This window comes from Bos taurus, chromosome 16 (genome assembly GCF_002263795.3).
Source record: "Bos taurus isolate L1 Dominette 01449 registration number 42190680 breed Hereford chromosome 16, ARS-UCD2.0, whole genome shotgun sequence".
In the NCBI taxonomy this organism is placed as follows: domain Eukaryota; kingdom Metazoa; phylum Chordata; class Mammalia; order Artiodactyla; family Bovidae; genus Bos; species Bos taurus.
This window is the reverse complement of record NC_037343.1, coordinates 49,436,131-49,453,230: the sequence shown is the minus strand read 5'-3', so window position 1 is coordinate 49,453,230 and position 17,100 is coordinate 49,436,131. Positions and strand designations below refer to the sequence as shown.

General features: G+C 62.2%; 1 protein-coding gene across 4 annotated transcripts in view; it reads right to left on the bottom strand.

Annotated features, from left to right (window-relative positions):
- The window catches only part of MEGF6 (multiple EGF like domains 6), a 102,146-nt gene extending 85,467 nt beyond the window's left edge, over positions 1 to 16,679 (bottom strand). The window contains exons 1-3 of one of the 4 annotated variants that reach the window (XM_059875755.1): positions 16,295 to 16,679; positions 12,407 to 12,541; positions 7,984 to 8,093 (exon numbers count right to left, since the gene is read on the bottom strand). In XM_059875755.1, coding sequence (XP_059731738.1) covers positions 7,984 to 8,093; positions 12,407 to 12,541; positions 16,295 to 16,641 — 592 coding nt within the window. In that variant the 5' untranslated portion in view covers positions 16,642 to 16,679. The remainder of the gene's footprint in view (positions 1 to 7,983; positions 8,094 to 12,406; positions 12,542 to 16,294) is intronic. The other 3 variants (XM_059875753.1, XM_059875756.1, XM_005217190.5) reach the window with 3 other exon arrangements.
- Between the last annotated feature and the right edge of the window lie 421 nt (positions 16,680 to 17,100).

Below are 17,100 nucleotides of genomic sequence, written 5' to 3'. Positions count from 1 at the left end.
ACTGGAGTGCGTTGTCACTTCCTTCTCCAGGGGATCTTCCCAACTCCAGGATCAAACCCAGGTCTCCTGCATCGGCAGACGGATTCATTACCTGGGAAGCCCATCAGTGGCTCAGATAGATTCATCTATTTGACTAGTGTTTGCTGAGCATCTACTACACAAAGGAAACTATTATTACTACAGACACGTGGGATACCTTAGTGAACAATTTGAAGACTCTTGCTCTCACTGAGCTCAAATGCTAGCAGGCATGGTGCGTGTGTGCATGCTAAATCACTTCAGTCGTGTCCAGCTCTTTGTGACCCTGTGGCCTGTAGCCCACCAGGCTCCTCTGTCCATGGGGTTCTCCAGGCAAGAATACTGGAGTGGGTTGCCATGTCCCCCTCCAGGGGATCTTCCTGACCCAGGGATCAAACCTGGGTCTCCTGCATTGCAAGCAGATTCTTTACTGCTGAGCCACTAGAGGAACCATGCGCAGGTGTTAAATGAAAGAAGGATGGATGCTTTGGAAATGGTTTATAGATTGTTAAGTACCAAATCTGCCTTATACTTAACATGGTTATTTAAGTCACTAAGTCTTGTTCAACTCTTTGTGACCCCATGGATTGTAGCCCGCCAGGCTCCTCTGTCTCTGGAATTCTCCAGGCAAGCATACTGGAGTGGGTTGCCATTTCCTCCTCCAGGGGATCGTCCCAACCCAGAGATCAAATCCACATCTGCTGCTTGGCAGGTGGATTCTTTACCATTGCACCCACCACCTGGAAAGCCCATACTTTCTAATGAATTTTATCAGCACCTACTGAGTGCCAGGGCGACAGCAGGGGGTCAGCTTGGGGACCTACCCTCGTCACTCTCAGCATGGCTGAACCCATAGGACCCTCAGGGACCCTGGAGGAACTGTCAGAGCCCACAAGTGTGAGAAACTCAAGAGCAGGTGGAGGTGAGCCGGGGGTGGGGGAGCACTGTGCCCACAGGGTCTGCAGTTGTCAGGCAGCCGCGTCTTCCAAGGCTGAAGGACGCTGTCCTTCTTCCTTGGACCCCTGCTGCCCCCCCTCACCCCGCCCAGATGCCTTCACAGGGCAAGGCAGCTCGGGCTCTGAAGACCTACATTTAAATCCCAGCCCTGATACCCATCTGTTGGTTGGAAATGTGGGCTAAGCTCCCTGCCCTTCCCACTGTCAGAGTGCTGCCCCCGCACAATCACCTGGAGCTGAAGATGCACACGGCCCCGCAGCAGCTCGGGTCCAGGGCCACCATCTGAACAGAGAGGAGGAACCACCCCCACCAGGTCACCGACGGGGAGCCGCAGCTCAGAGACATTGACCAGGCCTTTGCCTTGGGGTGAAGCTGGGTGGACTCGCCCACATTCCTAACACCAAAGGCTGGGAGGATCCTTAGGGTGTCCAGTTCCAAGGGGGATCCTGGCCAAGTCCGGGAATGGGAGGACAGATTTGGGGAGCACAGTCTGCAGGGAAGGGCACCACATCCAGGCATCGTCTGTGGCATCCTGACGCCAGCCCCTTCCTCTCATTGGGACAGGCAGGGACACCCAGGCCCAGCCAGACTTCAACTCCACTGACCGTGGCGGCCCCAGCCTCACTGTCCCAGAACGGGCTGACCCTGGAAATGGGACTTGGCTGTTTTCTGAGGGCTTGATTTCTGCAAGTTCAGCCCCCGGACCATCACCCTGGACCTAGGCTTGGCTGAGGCTGAGCCTCCTTCCCTCTGCCCCCAGAGGGGCTAGTGGAAACCTGAGTGACCACAGGTAGGACAGGGTGACCCAACTGACACCTTTGTCTGGCCTGCCAAACCACCCGCCCACATGCCGAGGTCACCAAAGGCGGGTCTGGAAGCCAGCCCTGCAAGCGAGGGCTCGCCTGCATCCCAGAGACCCTGCAGGGAGGGCTGGCTCAGCTCAAGGTCACGGGCAGGCAGGGTGGCTCCCGTCTTATCGCCCAGGCTGCAGGGCAGCGTTTCCTCAGCTTCACCCCAGCCACTGATTAAGAGCTGCCCGTGCACAGGCGAGCCGGCGTGGGAACCAGCACCCACCTCAAGTTGGCAGTGGTTCAGGAAGGGAGGCCACTTCCCTGGGAGCCCAGGGGAGAGCCGGCCTGAGCCCTCCTGCCTTGTCCCTCTGACCTTGCTCCTGCCAGCCTTCCACCCAACGCTGGCCGAGGGCTCGGGGCCCAGATCCCATGCCCCACCCGACCTCTCCCACCAGGACCCTTGCTGCAGGGAGGGAGTCACCTCAGCTCCGTGCTGAGCACTCAGGCTTCAAGTGCCCGAGGAAGGGGCATGCCCTCCAGGCCGGCTCCTCAGTGTCCTGTGCCTAGATCAGCACCCCCCCACACGGGGGAGGGGGGGATCCCAGAAGACAGGCGGGCAGACTCCCTCTACCCAGGGTCAGGCCCAGCTCCCAGAGCCCCCGCATGAAGGCAGGCCTGGCACAAACTAGCCACAATGACTTTGGGACATTGTGTCCGGTCAACAGGAGTGAGAGGCTGAGGCACCCTGATGACAGCGAAGCCCACTGCCCCCTCCAGGCCCACCCTGGGCTGCAGGAGCCCTCAGAGCACACCTGGCGGGGGCAGCCTCCTTCCTTGCCCCCACCATGCCCACCTTTCCGAAGGCAGTCGGTGGGGAGGGGCCGTGCACCCAGAACCTTCCAGAAGCTGAACTTGGTCCCAGCTCCCCTGGGCGCACGGAGCACTCTGGGCCCCTGGTGACAGACAGGGGCACCTCTGTGTCTCATCACCGGTGCTCCCCACCGCATCATGCCCCCGTGAGAGCATGCGTGTAGGTGTCTGGGCACCCACGGAAGTGTGAGTTCATGCACGTGACTGTGCACACACACGTGTGATCATGAGCATGAGCGCACACCTGAGTGAACAGATGTGATTGCCCATGTGAGTAGGTTACACACGTGTGAGTAAACCTAGGCACAATGTGTGCACACGTGTGTGTATGTGAGGCTGCGTGGTGAGCTCCTCTGGGTGGGCTGCAGGCCCAAATGTGAGTGTGTGTGTAAATGTGTGCTGGGCACAGGGCCGGGCCAGTTCAGGTGTGATGCATGGTTTGGAGAGACCTGGGGGCGTGGGGGTGGGGACACAGCAGGACAACACGCCCTGCCCCCAGTACCTTGGTCCATACCAGGGACAGGAGACCCGGGGCACCAGCTCTGTAAGTTCCCCCACCGGGCGTGGGGTGGGCGCAGGGCTGCCATGCTGCAGCCAGAGCGGGAAAGGACAAGTGAAGGCCAGAGACCGGAGGCTGAGGAAGCCCCCACCTCGGGGGGGCGGGCGTACTCAGGGCCGCCTTCCTGCAGCTCCTTCCCTACAGCCCCAACCAGCCAGGGACCACTGAGGAGGCCGGAGGGAAGATAGGCCTGCCTGGCAGTTCGAGAGCTGGACACAGGGGTGCCAAGCCACGCTTTGCCCTGTGGCCCTGGCTGAAGGAGCTGAGGCCACAGGCACAGATCCAGACCCAGGGCTGGGCTCCCGGGGTGGGGACAACAGCTCAGCCCTGCCCAGTTCCCACCACCTCGAACCTGTCCTTCCCTCTGCAGTGGGGCTCTTCCCTGGGCACCAATAAGGCCCAGACTCACATCACACAGGCCACCACCGCCCTGGACACAGAGGCCTCCTGGACGCCCACTAAGTTAGCACCTCCCATCCGTGGGCCCTTTCTCGCCTCATTTTTCTCTGGAGCATCCCCACTCGCCGGCATGGAAACTTCCTTTCTTCCTTCCTCTCCCTCTGCACAGGATGCAAGTTCCAGGAGAACAGGGCCAGAAGCCGCCTCTGCTCGTGGCCCCTCCCACACCAAGAGCAGTGCCAGGCACCCTGTCAGCCTCTACAGATGCTTGTCGGGATCACTAGCATACTTCCCAGTACGTGCTTTAGGAACACTGTTGTATTACTTTGACTTTTGGCTTTTTTTTTTTTTTTCTTCCTTTTTAAAGAAAGAATCCATTCGGAAAACACTACACAGCCTGTGTAAGCAAACTGCAGCGTACACTACCGTACTAAAGGCTCTGACAAGTCCTGCAAAGACAACCCACTTAACTGCTTGACACAGAGCTTCCTGGACCACAGTATCCCTTTCCCAGAGCTCCTGGCACCCACAGAGTTTGTGCAGGCTCTGGCCCCTCCTCGGGCCCTGCTTCTCCATCCTCCAGCCTCTGATGGACTGAGCCCAGCCCACATGGAGAGAGCTCGAGACGGAGCCATGGGTGGTCTTCCTGGCATGGTCTTCTCGGCACCCAGTCCATTTCAGGGTCTGCACACAGGGGTCTGAGGGGTTGAACTGCTCCAGGCCAGGCACCTCTTCTGGGCACCCAATAAGGGTGGCCAGGACCCAGGGTGACCATAGTGGACACATGGGGAGGGGCCAGCGAAATCTGTCATCTGATTGGGATGGGGGTGCAGTTCAGAGGCCACTGAAACAAGAGGACCTGCACCCCAGCAGCAGAGCCCATCTGCCCCCCACGGCACACATGCTTGGGGCCCACAGATTGGGGAAGGCCCTGGCCATCGGGCAGCCCCCTGCTGGCACTTTTCCTTTTCAGTCACCTCCAGGTCACACCTGCTGCCATGTGGGTCTTGGAGAAATCCCACCCAACATTAGAAGCTTCCTGCTGTCCTCCGGCATGAACACCATGAGGACCTGAGCTGGTCACACACATGGCCGAGTTTCCAGGTAATATCTGTGGCTGGTAGAGGGGGTAGGGCCAGCAGGAGTCAGCATCACAGGGCCCTGCCGCAACCTGCCCATTTCTCAGGGCCCCAGAACTGGAGAGAGCCTAGACTGGATACAAGGAAAGGTGCTGAGGAGGCTAGACTAGGGAGACGGTCGGGAAAGAATGGGGCAGATAGAGGGGGAGAAAGGGGGAGGGCCTAGACTGGATACAAGGAAAGGTGCTGAGGAGGCTAGACTGGGGAGACGGTCGGGAAAGAATGGGGCAGATAGAGGGGGAGAAAGGGGGAGGGTGGGGGCAAAGCCGGAGGAGTGGACCCCAGGGGCCCCTCTGCACGCAGGGAAGGCCCTTTGCCCCATCACTGGCCCCTCCACTCACAGGACCACGGAAGCGACACTGACCCCATCTGCAGGCCTGACGCCTGCTGACATGTGGCCAAGAGGGGACCGAAGGCAGCCACCTACTCTCACCTGACCCCCGAGGCAGGGCTTCCCCGGGGCTGGGGGCTGTGGCACCTGTAGGGACCCTGGGTCTCCCAACCCCAAGATGGGTGCCTGATTCGACTGTACACCTGCCCCAGGTCCCCCCATGAGAGTCCCGGGTCTGAAATGCACAAAGGACATGGGGAAGGCTCTGGCCCCATGATGCTGGGAAACCAGCCCTGAGCAGCTACAGGCAGAGGGACCCCAGGGGCTCAGCTACAGCGTGGGGCAGCTAAGAAAGGCCCTGGCCACCCACCTCTCCCCCTTCCTCCTCCTCCCCCCACAAACTCCTCCTGCTCTGGCTCCAGTCACTCCACACAACACCAGTGCCCATCTGGCTGGCCTGGTCTGCCCATCCTCACATATCAGGGTCACTTCAGCATCTGCCAGCAGCTGCTGGCCTCGCCACAGACCTGAGTCCCCCACGGGCCTGAGATCCCCCACAGACCTGAGGCCCGCATGGACATGTATTGTCCGTAACCCTAACCTAGTCCCCCTGAACTTTCAGTGCTCCAGATCAGCTGAGCATAAACCGAATGAATGAATGTATGAAAAAATGAATGAGTGTACCAATGAGCTGATGCTGGGGGCAGGATCCCAGCTCTCTCCCTGCTCCTTCACATGCTGGCCACCCAGATGCCGGGGGGACAAGTGAGTGTCCCAAGAGGTCAGATCACAGGGCTCTTCCCGGATAATTAAAGCAAACAGATACAAGCCAGGTACATAAATAAATAAATCCCACCCTAAAAATGAATTTTTAAAAATCAACCAAGAAAGCGAGAGTCTCAAGTTCAAGATACACGTGGGGGCCCTGTCCTGTGTCTGCCAGCTGACATGACAACCTGTACCTCCAGGGCCTGACCCAGACACCGAGATGCGTCCCACCTCCCTACCACCTCAGCCCTGGCCCCAGCCAGAGGCACAGCCCAGGCTGCCCTGGGAGGGTCCCCGCTGAGACCCCTCCCTGCACTGAGAAGTCCCAAAGGTGGGCCCCTTAGTCCTGGGCTGGTTCAGCAACCCCTGATCCCCAAGTGGTGTGGCTGCATCTTCCTCTTGCCACCCAGCCAGCCAGGGCAGGGCCACCTCGAGCATCCTGGCTGCGGGCACAGGCAGAACCACAGGCCGGGCCCGCCAGGCTGTGGCTGAGACTAGCAGCTCCTGGTGCCGTGGACCCAGCCCAATGCTGACCCCCCGTTTCTGAACAGCCGGCACTGGACCATCTCCGCAGCGGGCCTCCAGGGGTCTGGATGGCCCTTGGGTCCTCCCACTCCCCCCACCCAATCCTGGGATGGTCACTCCAAGACACAGGTGACACTGAGGGTCACTGGGCTCCAGATTAGGAGTGCACAGTGGATGACAACTGCGGGACACTGCTGTGCAAACCTTCCCTGCCCCTTCCCCTGCCCCTACCGTGCCCAGAAGTCTTCACCCCAGGCCGGCCACGCGGGGATGCACCCACGTCCCTTCCCATAAACCCAGGGCACACAGACATAGAGCCCACTTCCTCTTCCGCACAGATCACCATTGTGATCAGACAGCCACGGAGAGGAGGGCCGTCAGAGCTGGATGCTCCCCACGCTCCAGGGGCCGCTGGCCAGCACCACCTGCTCCTGCATCATCCCCCCAAGGCACGTCTGGTCCTCTCCCCCCGCCCCTTCCTGCAGAGAATTACTCATTTCCTCTCCTGGACAAACATCACCACATCCTCTACTTTCCCCCTTTCCTGCTGGAGTCCACAGAGCGCGTCTGTGGCCCCTGTTTATGGAATCCCCCCCAGGGGCCAGAGGACAGGCAGGGACATGACCTGGGAAGTCCAGTTTCCACCCGTCACAGAGCGGCCCACCTGAGGTTAACCCCCACGCCATGAGGAGCCACAAACCTGCCACCCTCCACGGTGCAGCCCAACCTCACCCTGTCTGGACGCCCCAGTGCTGTTTCAGGGGCTGCCCAACCTGTGGGCCAACCTCTCAGGAGGACGGCTGCCTTCTCCCACCCTGCCAGCTACAACAGTGGGCTCGCTTGTGCCCACACCGGCAGACCAGGAACCCTCCCCCAACATCCCCGGCAGCTGGACTCCAGCCCCATCCGTTCCATTTACAAAGCAGAGGTTCACAGCCGCCCACTAGGATCGGAATCCGATTCCTGCCCCACCTCTGGGACCCTCAGTGGGGTCCCTTTGGGGGTTGCAGGCTGCCTGTGGTCCTGTGCAGACACCTAGGGGCTGCCCCTCCCCCCGCATCCATCAGGACCCTTTTCTCTGAGGGAGGCAGGATTGACATTCTGTCCAGCAGAGAGGAGACTGAGGCCCAGGGTGCCCATGGTGGGGGGGGGGACAGGACGGAGTTCCTCGCCCAGGCCCTGGGCAGAGCAGCAGAAGGACCCAGAGAGCAGGGCGTGGGCGTGGGCACACGGGGCAGGTGGGCAAGGGGTTCACACTCTATAACACCAACCCCAAACCAAGCTCAGGGGCGTCTGAGCCCACTGACACCCAGACATGGCCCTGGGGCCACCCTTGGCCCCCTCCCTGGCGCCACGCAGACGGCCCCTGCCCTCCAGCTCTGCACCTCCACAAGTCCCAACTCTCTCTGCAGCTCCTGCAGCGTCAGGCCAGAGAAGCATCACTGGTCCTCCCCTTCCATCAGTTCGTGTGAGCAGTCTCGGGGGAGTAGAGTGGCTGAGCCAGTGGCTCTGAAGTCTCCCCCACAGCCATGAGATGCTCCATCGTGTGTGGCAGCGGGACAAACCCCCGGGAGACTGACTGAGGATATAGCCTCCATGGGGGGACTGGGGGCTGGGGGCACTCACGGGAGAGGCAGCCCTGGCTCCCTGGCTGTTGGCTCCACCCTGGGCAGCACCGGAACACCGTTTGGGCCTCTGTGGAGTACACCTGCCTGTAGCCCGTGTAGTAGACGGTTCTAGAAGAGAAGGGAGAGGGGAGCATTACTGCCGAAGGACCAGGCTCCAGGCATTTCTATCTGGTGCTTCTGGCTCCCACCACACCTCATGTCCCAGGCCAACTCCCCCACTGTCCCCAGTTCACAGCCGAGCAGGTCAGGGCACAGAGGTGGGTGGAAGGTCAGCATTCCAGAGGCCGTGTCATATAAATGAGGGGCACTGAGGGGGGGGGGCACAGCCATCCTGGAACCAGCAGCAGGGCAACATGCCACCCCTTCCCTCTCACCCCCATGGTGGTCCGGCTCTGAGGAACCTCGGGACAGGCATCGTGTCCAGCACACAGCTCTCATCCTGAGGCCAGTCTACAAGGGTCTGAGGGTTAGACTCAGGGCCCAGCCCAGGAGCAAGAGTGGCCCCTGGAATGACCAAGTGGGCTGAGGTGCCCAGTGCTGGCAAGCCGTGTCCCAGGCTCCCAGCCCACCAGTGCACCAAGGAGCCAGGTGGCAGGCTGGTCCTGGGATGTCCCTGGGGACGGGCCCCTTCCCCACTAAGGGCTAAGCCGGGGAGACAGGCTGATGAGGGTCAAGCATCTGTGGAAGCAGCAGGACCCGAGTGTGCTCAGCACATGGCACTGAGGTCAGAAGGGACAGGTGGGAGGGCTTCCTGGAGGAGGGTGCTCTAGAGGCCAGGGTTCCCTGAGTCCAAGGCTGGTCCAATGGGACTGCTCCAATGGGACTGCTCCAATGGGACTGCTATGGCCTCACAAAGGCTGAGCAGAGAGGGGCATAGTCCTGCTTCCAGGAGTTGGAAGCAGGCAGCCAATCCAGCCAGCCTGGGGCCTGGCACAGGGAGTGGCCACAGGAAGGTGCTGCCCACATCAGAGAGAGACAAGCCCCACCCAAGGGGTAAGGGCCTCCCATCTGTCCCTACCCCAGATCCACAGGCTGCCCCCGGACACCTGCGCCTCCAGGTCCCCGGAAGCCCAGCCACTCAGGGCTACCTTCTGCCAGTCCAGCCCAACCTCTGCCCTGTATCACCAGCCCCCACAGCGGGCAGGCTTGGGGGAGTAGTCCGAGAGGGTCCACCTCCCCCAGGCTGGGACTCCCCTGCAACCATGAACCCGGAGCAGAAGCGGGAGGGCGGGGTGGGGGTGCCCTGGTCCGACTCAGCCCATCAGACTGTCCCCCACCTGCAGTGCTCCTCCTTCCAGCCGCACCCCAACTCCTGCATCCCATCTGGAGACCTCTGTGTTTGTTGCTCCAGAGAGTGGGCTTTAACAACCCAAGCAAGGATCTGCCACACCCCACCCACCTGCCCGGGGAGCCACCCCAACTCCCCGCTTCAGCCCCCAGCCCAGACGACAGAGTGGAGTAGCAGGAGAGCAAAGGGACAACCCAAGCCCACCCTGCGTGAGCGACCTCCAGGCACAACACCCCGCCCTGCTGCCATCTGCAGGGCTGCTGCCCAGGGCCTGGCCTGGTTGGGTCCAGGGCCCTTGTGGCATCAGGAGGTGTGGGAGCTTAGGCTACCAGCTCCAGAACAGGGAAACAACACCCCCCGCACCCCCTGGCTTGCTCTTCCTGGCCCTCAGGAGCTCCAGGAAGCTCCTGGTCGCCGAGGGGACCGGGACCCCTCAAACCAACCGCGCTTCCCGGAAGCGTGAGCACGTGCACATGACTGTGTACACGCATCTCAGGGGAGTCTGCAAAACGCCACTTTGGCAGGACATGAAACCACTTGCTTGGAGAGAGGCCTACCACGGCGCGGACAATGTCTGGCAAAGCAGACGGACTCTTCTGCTGTAAATATTTACCCGCTCCCTGGGCTACGTGCTGCTCCTCCCAGTGACCTGGCTGGTCGGCCACCCTCCCCGATGGCCCCTAAAGCCAGTGACCCTTGGAGACAGCAGGTCAGACTGCAGCCCCTGCTGCAGCTCACATGGGACACCTCATGTGGGACAGTCACATGGGCCCCCGCCACGGCCAGGAGCCAGTTTTCGCAAGGCCGGGGTGGACGGGGGACATGGCTACCAGGCTGACATCCACTCCTCACCTTGTGTGGCCCCTGAGAAGCCCAGGCCCCGGCACAGTGGGACAGGGGAGGGGCCTGGTGGGGGCTCATGTGTAAGCTTCATGCTCAAGCATCCTCTCCCTCCTCACCTGTTCCTTTGTGCCCCTGGGGGGCACACAGCCCAAGCTCCCTCACCCTGGGGCAGTCTATGTTGGGTTTGTTGGGGAAATGCTCACTGGGGGGACATAAGCAAGAACCCTCGTCCAGCCTCTCAGGTGTTGTCACAGCCTTGCCTGCTCTGGGCCAGGATGCAGACCCGTGCCACCCCACCCAGCCCCGCCAGGGCCATGCAGCAAGCCCACCAGCCCAGGAACCAGATACAGACGTCACTGTGGCTGCAGGAGAAACAGCAGCCACCACGGAGCTGTCACATGTGTGGCCTGGCCCGTGGCTGATCACATAAGAGTGGACCAAGGAGGGCTGGACGCTGGTCTGGCAGAGCGGGAGGGAGGGCTGGGAGCTCAACACGATAAAGCTGGAGCCTCTGTGGGGTCTTACAGGAGTGGGCCAGCCGTGGAAGCCTCCTTAACACTGGCCATAGCCTCCACAGCCACGGAAGGGCCAGCTGGATGACGCATTTGGGAAACCTTCCACAGCCGGCATGGAGGCCTCAGCCATGAGCATCGTGAGAGGGGACAAGACATATTAACAAAGCAGGGAGCCCTCCAGAGTCAAAATGAGACTGGGACGCCCACATGCCCTCAGCACCGACCCCAGGAAACTCTATAGGACACTGACCGCCATGGGCACCGAGGTGGGAAGGTGTCTGTGCTCACCTGGAGTGAGACAGCCCAACAGAGGAACCTGTGCCCCTGCTCCAGCCCAGAGCCAGGCAGACGGGACAGCAGTCGCCATGGAGCCGGGGCCCACACTGCTCCCTCGGAACCTGGAGGTGGTCCTGCTGGGTTTCGGGGGGTAGGGTCCCAGGTACCGGGCTGAGCAGTGCAAGGAAAGGATCCAGAGCCCTGCCTGAGCCTTCCCAGGAAACTGGGACCCAGAACACGGACCCTCAACACAGGCTGCACATGGCCAGGCAGCACGGCTCCCCAGCAGATGGACGTTCCCCAGCAGTGCCCAGGTGCCCTGCCAGGAAGCTGAGGCACCAGTCACCTTGAAAACGCTGCACCCGCCCTGCCCAGGACAGCCTGGAGAAATGGCCAGTCACAGGAGCCTCTCTAGCAGGGCCACCCACCCACCCACCCTCCAACCCAGGGACCACAGGGCTTCTGGCTGCTTCCAAAGTAGCGCCCTTTCCCCGAAAGCTATGGGGGGGTGGGGATGCAGCTGATGTGACCTCATTCCTGTTTTACAAACACACCTACACCCACACACACGTGGGGCCAGGAAAGACAAAGAGATGCACATCTCTGAGGAAACGGCAGGCTAACTTCCCCTTCGCCGGCAGGGCCCAGCCTCAGCCCTCCTGACCCTGGGGCGGGACCGTCCTGGTAGAGGAGCTGTCCTTGCCTCCACCTGCCCCGTCCTCCCAGCTCAACTTCCACAACCCACACTCTCCAGATGCTGTGAAGGCCCCGGGAGGGAGATGAACCCCTCAGCCCCCAGCTGAGAACCACGGTGAGAACAGCACAGGTGTGATGGGACAGCAAGCATTTAAAACAAAGGTGACGGCCCCTGCTCCCTGGGGCAGACCCAGCAGGTTCACATCCTGAAGACCTAGCCGAGAGGCTGGACGGCACACCTCCTCGGCACACCCCCTCAGAAGAGGGAGGGACGGAAGGCCCTTCTCACCCCGCCCCACCCAGCTCTGCAATCAGGCAGATTCCAGAACCTGCCAGAAGAGGAGAGGCAGGCAAAGGCACTCCCTCCGCTTGATTTTGAAATAAAATCTTGAGCAATAGAGGTTTCACATGGGCTCAGGGGCAGGTAGCAGCCGCCGGCAGGCGGGACCTCAGCAGGCTGAGCGCCCCACTCTCACCCTCCTGCATGGATGGCCAGCACCTCTCCCTGCAGGGTCCCCTCCTCCTCCTCACAGGCCCCCTCACCACGGGGTCTGCCCCCACCCACCAGGCCCCAGGTGGCCGCTGAGCAGGGGTGTACAGTCTGGGAATAGCCTCCATGGTAGCCATACCCCAAGGCAGTGTCAGGGGCCTTGACCTCAGATGTGGGGCACTGCGGGGGGGCTGTGCCCTGAGACCAGGACAGCCCCGTCCAAGCCACACTGCCCCCTCCCTGCACTCCATGCAGCAGCGGGGGTGAGCTGAGTCCCCACCCCCACACGGGGCCTTGGGACCCCTGCACATACCTGCGCTCGTGGCTGACACACCAGGCCTGCCGCCCACAACCCGGCCTCCACACGGGCACTGTGCGGCTGAAGGCCCGCACACAGGGCTGGCGGCGGCCCACCAGAGTCAGCTCCTGCTCCGCACACACGTGGGGCCTGGGACAGAGACAGACAGTCAGCACCCCCATCACCAACTCCAACCCCCCTGCATGCTTGCTCTCGGGGGTCCAGCTGTCCAGACTTGAGGCCAGGCCCCGGGTGAGGGCACCCAGCCCAGTGCCCACCCCGGGCCTGCACAGGCCGGGCCTCAAGAGCACGGATATTCAGGAGAAAAAGGATGCACAGGGCCGCCTCTGAACCTCCACCTCAAACTTCAGCCACGTGGGCTGAGGGATGCTGACCAGCGGGATGACCACGACGAGGCGGCACGGCAGCCCTTCAGCCACATCTGCTCTGGTCACTCTCCCGTCCGCTGCCCCCTGTCCCCGCCCCCTGAGGCCCCTGCGTGACTCTGGTCCCCTAGGCTGGCAGGCAGGCCGCCTGGCTACTGCGTGCTGAAAACCGTTCAAGGGAGGAGGGGCGAGCCTGGAACGACTTTCTCCTCTGGGAAGTTTCCGGCACCTCAGAAGCACAAGCGGAGCTGGCTTTTCCATTTGGAAAGAAGGAGGAAATGGTGGGGGAGGGCGGAGGGGGAAACAAAGAGGCAGGTGGGAGGAGGCACAGAAAAGACTCCCGAGGTTGGGAGGTTGGGAGCAGGGCGGGCAGGAGTCCCTGCTCGGGCCCTCTGCTCCTGAAATGAACCCACTGCCCATCTGGGGGGCGGGAGGTGCTTCCTCAACTGCAAAGTGAGCAGAGCTTTGTAAGGGGCGGTGTTCATGCCAGCATGGGCCATCTGGTATCGGGGGCAGAGCAGGGCTCCTGGAGCTGCAAGGGTAGGAGTGAGACACGTCCCTCCAGGGTGGGCAGTTCCTGGACCCCAAGAACTAGACGCCAGGGTGAAGAGGTGAGGACGAAACCAGGGCACAGGGCAAGGGAGCCAGCCATGCACACGCAGCTGGGGAAGCCTGACTGCACACACCCCCGGGTCTAGGAGGGGGCTGGGTTGCTGAGAAGTGTCTCTGTCCTGTCTGTTTTTACAGGCTCCATTTTTTAGTGGCCTCCTGGCTTGGATGCAGTATGCATGAGGGGACGCTCGGCGCTCTGAGCTTGGACGAGCCCAGGTCCAGCCTTGAGGTCCCAAGGACGCTGTGACCCGGGCAGACCACCCTCAGACACCCAGGTCCTCCCACTGGACAAATGGAGAAATGATCGCAACGTCAAGCTCACGCCCGGCACCAAACACACAGCCTGGCCTGGCACAGGGCAGCTGGTGAGGGGAGTGCCCCTTCCCTGCCTTCTCCCTCCACCCAGCACAGCCTCTGCCCCCAGGAGAGGCGGACAGGCAGGGCCCAGTGACTGCGAGCTGCTCACAGGCCATGAAAGTACAGTTCAGCTTTCAAGCTCCCTGACCAGTGAGCAGGGGCCTTCGAATGGCCAGAGGAAGCCTCAGCGAATGGGGACCATGCAGTGCTCAGGGCCAGTGGGTTCAGGAGTTGCTTGTAAGAGGGGACTTGAGCTTGGAGGGCCTGTTCCTCTCCAGGCGGGAGGGGTCAGTCTAATGAGCTGATTCTGGAGTACTGGACATTTTCCTAGCACAGCTGCCCAGAGGACTCCAGCCCCAGGGAAGCAGGGCTGTGAGAAGATGCCTCCTCTGAGCCTTGCAGCCTTGGGCTGAGGTAGGTCAGAGCTCCCTGTGCTCAGACACTGCTCCCACAGCCCTGTCTTGACCAGCCCAGCACACTGTCAGCAGTCAGCCCAGGCCCTGGAGAGAAAGGCCAGCATCTTTCCGTAGCAGAAGAGGTTCACTTCGGAGATGTAATTAAGTAAATAAATAAGCATTGTCTCATTTGGATTCTGGACCCATCAGCCAGCAAGAGCCAAAGGACCAGCCACATCACCCCTGCAGGTCCCCAGGGTCTCAGAGCCACCAGTAAGTGGGAACCCCCCTTAGAGCATCCTCCCGCCTCACCTTCCCACAGGCCCATCATAGGATTGTTGAGCCAGCCAGGGAGGGTGAGGCTGTCCGTGAAGGGAAGTGACACAGGGGTCAGGACCTTCTGGGGCCCTCACTGCTCTCCAGGCCCCGCTTTTGGGGTGCAGGCAGCAAGGAGCCAATTCTGGGGCCTCCAAGGGCCCACTGGCTCCTGCCTCCTTTCTGGGCAGAATGAGCTGCAGGATGGGCCCATTCATAAGGTTTCTCAGAAGTCTAGCAAAAAAGCACCCCCAATCATTCAGCCAGCCAGCACTCTCACTATGGTGCCACTGAGGGTCTGGGAAGGTGGCAGGTGCTTACAGACATGACTGGGAAGGTCTGCTCCCCGGCAGCAAGGAAGTCAACATGACAGGGGGCATCTGAGAGTGGAGTGACTGTGCCCCAGGACAAGAAACATGGGCACAGGCCCCAGAGGGCAGCCACCCCCCCACACACAGGTGGGAGGCTCCCCAGGAGGAGGACTGGTGGGCGGGGCCTTGAAGGGTCTGAAGAGTGGAGGTGAGGGGCCAGGAGGAGGCTTTGGGAAAAGTGAGCAGAGGAAGTCTGAACTCTCCTGCAGTCCTCTGCCCGCTGGGAGAAAGCCCTCCCAGGGCTGGGTGAGCCCTGGCTGAATGGGTATACCTCAAAGGACAGGTTCACTCCCCGGGGTCGGGGAAGGGCAACCAGCGGTCCCCACCAGCCCACAGGGGCAGAAGCCCCTCTTAAGAGCAGAGTCCTCTGTTCAGCATCCACCCTGACCAGCACCCAGGGATTCTGGGGAGCCTGGGCCGACCACGTGAAGAGCAGGCAGGCTGAGAGGCCACCGCTTCCCCTGGACAAACTAAACTCCCTGGGGTCACAGCAAAGAGCAATGTCAGGGGAGAAGTCACGTGGAGAGTCGGGGCTCAGGCCCCAGATCTGCTCCTTTAAAAGGCCACAGAAGAATCTTTCTTGGAGTAAAGCAAGACCCCGGGGGCCTGGGGGCATGGATTTGCCCCCTCCCCAGCTCTGCCTGGAAGCCTGTCCTTTCAGTCTGGACAGCCAGGTGCACCCAGCCCTCAGGGCTGGCGGAGCCCGGCACAGGAAGCCCCCGCCAAGGCCCCTCGCAGTCCTCCTGTAGCCCCTCAGCAGCCTTTCCAAGCTCCGAGGGCCCCAGGCCCAATACCCTGCGGAGAGCGCGGGGCGCCAGCAGGCCCTCCCCCCACCCTCCTCCTCCAGACCGGCTCACTTCGCACCAGTTTTCCTCTGAGGCCAACACAAGGATCGATTTGCTGTTTAAAAGAGACCGCTAAAACGGCCCGCTGAGGAATCATCTTTCAAAATTAAATTCATCTCGGCTGGCTCCCTGACCCTCTCTTCCTGCCCATTCTGTAACTGAATTCCTTCTCCTGTCTCCCAGCCCCAAAGCCCGCGCGTATTTAACACAGAAACCAAGCCCAAGCGGCCCCCTGTCTGGGCACAGGACCCCGGCCCCAGGAGACAGGCTCTGGAAGGAAGTGGGCACGCGCTGCTTCCTCTCAGCCTTCTCCAAGCTGCTCCAAGCTTCCTCTCAGCTTCTCCAAGCTGCCCAGACTCCCTCACCTCGCGGGGCGCCGATTCCTCCCAACGTGCAAACCCGCGGTCAGAGTTCAGGCAGACGAAGAAGGGGAAGGGGAGAGGCCGGGTGGCCCTACCACGGAGGCTCCCCCAGACCCAACCCCCGATCCTTGTCTCTTAACCTCCCCCTCCCCAGTTAAGGCAAAGAGCCCATAGTTCTTAGGGACCCGGGGGAAAAGCCGCCCAGGACTCGGGGTCTCCGGACGTCCCTCCAGCCTCCCGCGCCCGCCCCGGCTACTCACATGCCCGGTTGCAGGCGGAGCAGGGCGCCGGCGCCCGTGGGTACTGCGGGGAGCAGCAGCACCAGGGCCAGGGCCACGGCGCGCCCCGCCGCCCCCGCCTCCGGAAGGAAAGGCATAGTGCCCGCGGCGTCGCGCCGGGTCCCTCCTACGGTCCCGCGCTCACAGGCGGCCCAGGCGGGCGCTCGTAGCCGCCTCCTCCACGTGCGCCATGGCCCGGGGGACCCGGCGGGGGCAGCCACAGGTGCCGCGCCCGGTCCCGCCGAGCGTGAGGTCGCCGCAGGTGGGCAGGACCCCGGTTTCGAGCCCGCGCTGGAGGGCAACGCGGAGTCCTGTGCGCCTGAATGCATCCAGCCAGATACCCGCCCCGGCGCGGGGAGCCCAGTGCACTTCAAGCCCGGCGAGGGAGAAGCGGCCCACCTCCGCCACGCCCCCTGCTCCGACCCCAGCCCCGACTCCGCCCACCGCCCAGACATACCCGATCCCTCCTACCCCGGTCTCGCCCCGCCCCCGGCACACCCCCGGGCGCAGACCCCGGCCCACACCCCGTCCTCGCCCAGACGCTCCGCCCCAGCCCCGCCTTCCTCGGCCCACAGCCCCGCCCACAACCCGCCTAGGTCCTCGCCCCCACCCCTCGCTGCCCACTCGCGCTTCCCCCTCCTCTCCGGCTGAAAGTCCCAGGTTCCGTGCGACTCGGGAGACCAAAGGTGGAGCAGCAGAGATCTCGCCCCTCACCCGTGGAAAGGCAGTCCTCCAGGACGCTGGGCCCCAGCCCCTCGTTATCCCGGGGGAGGTGGGTCTCTGTCGGG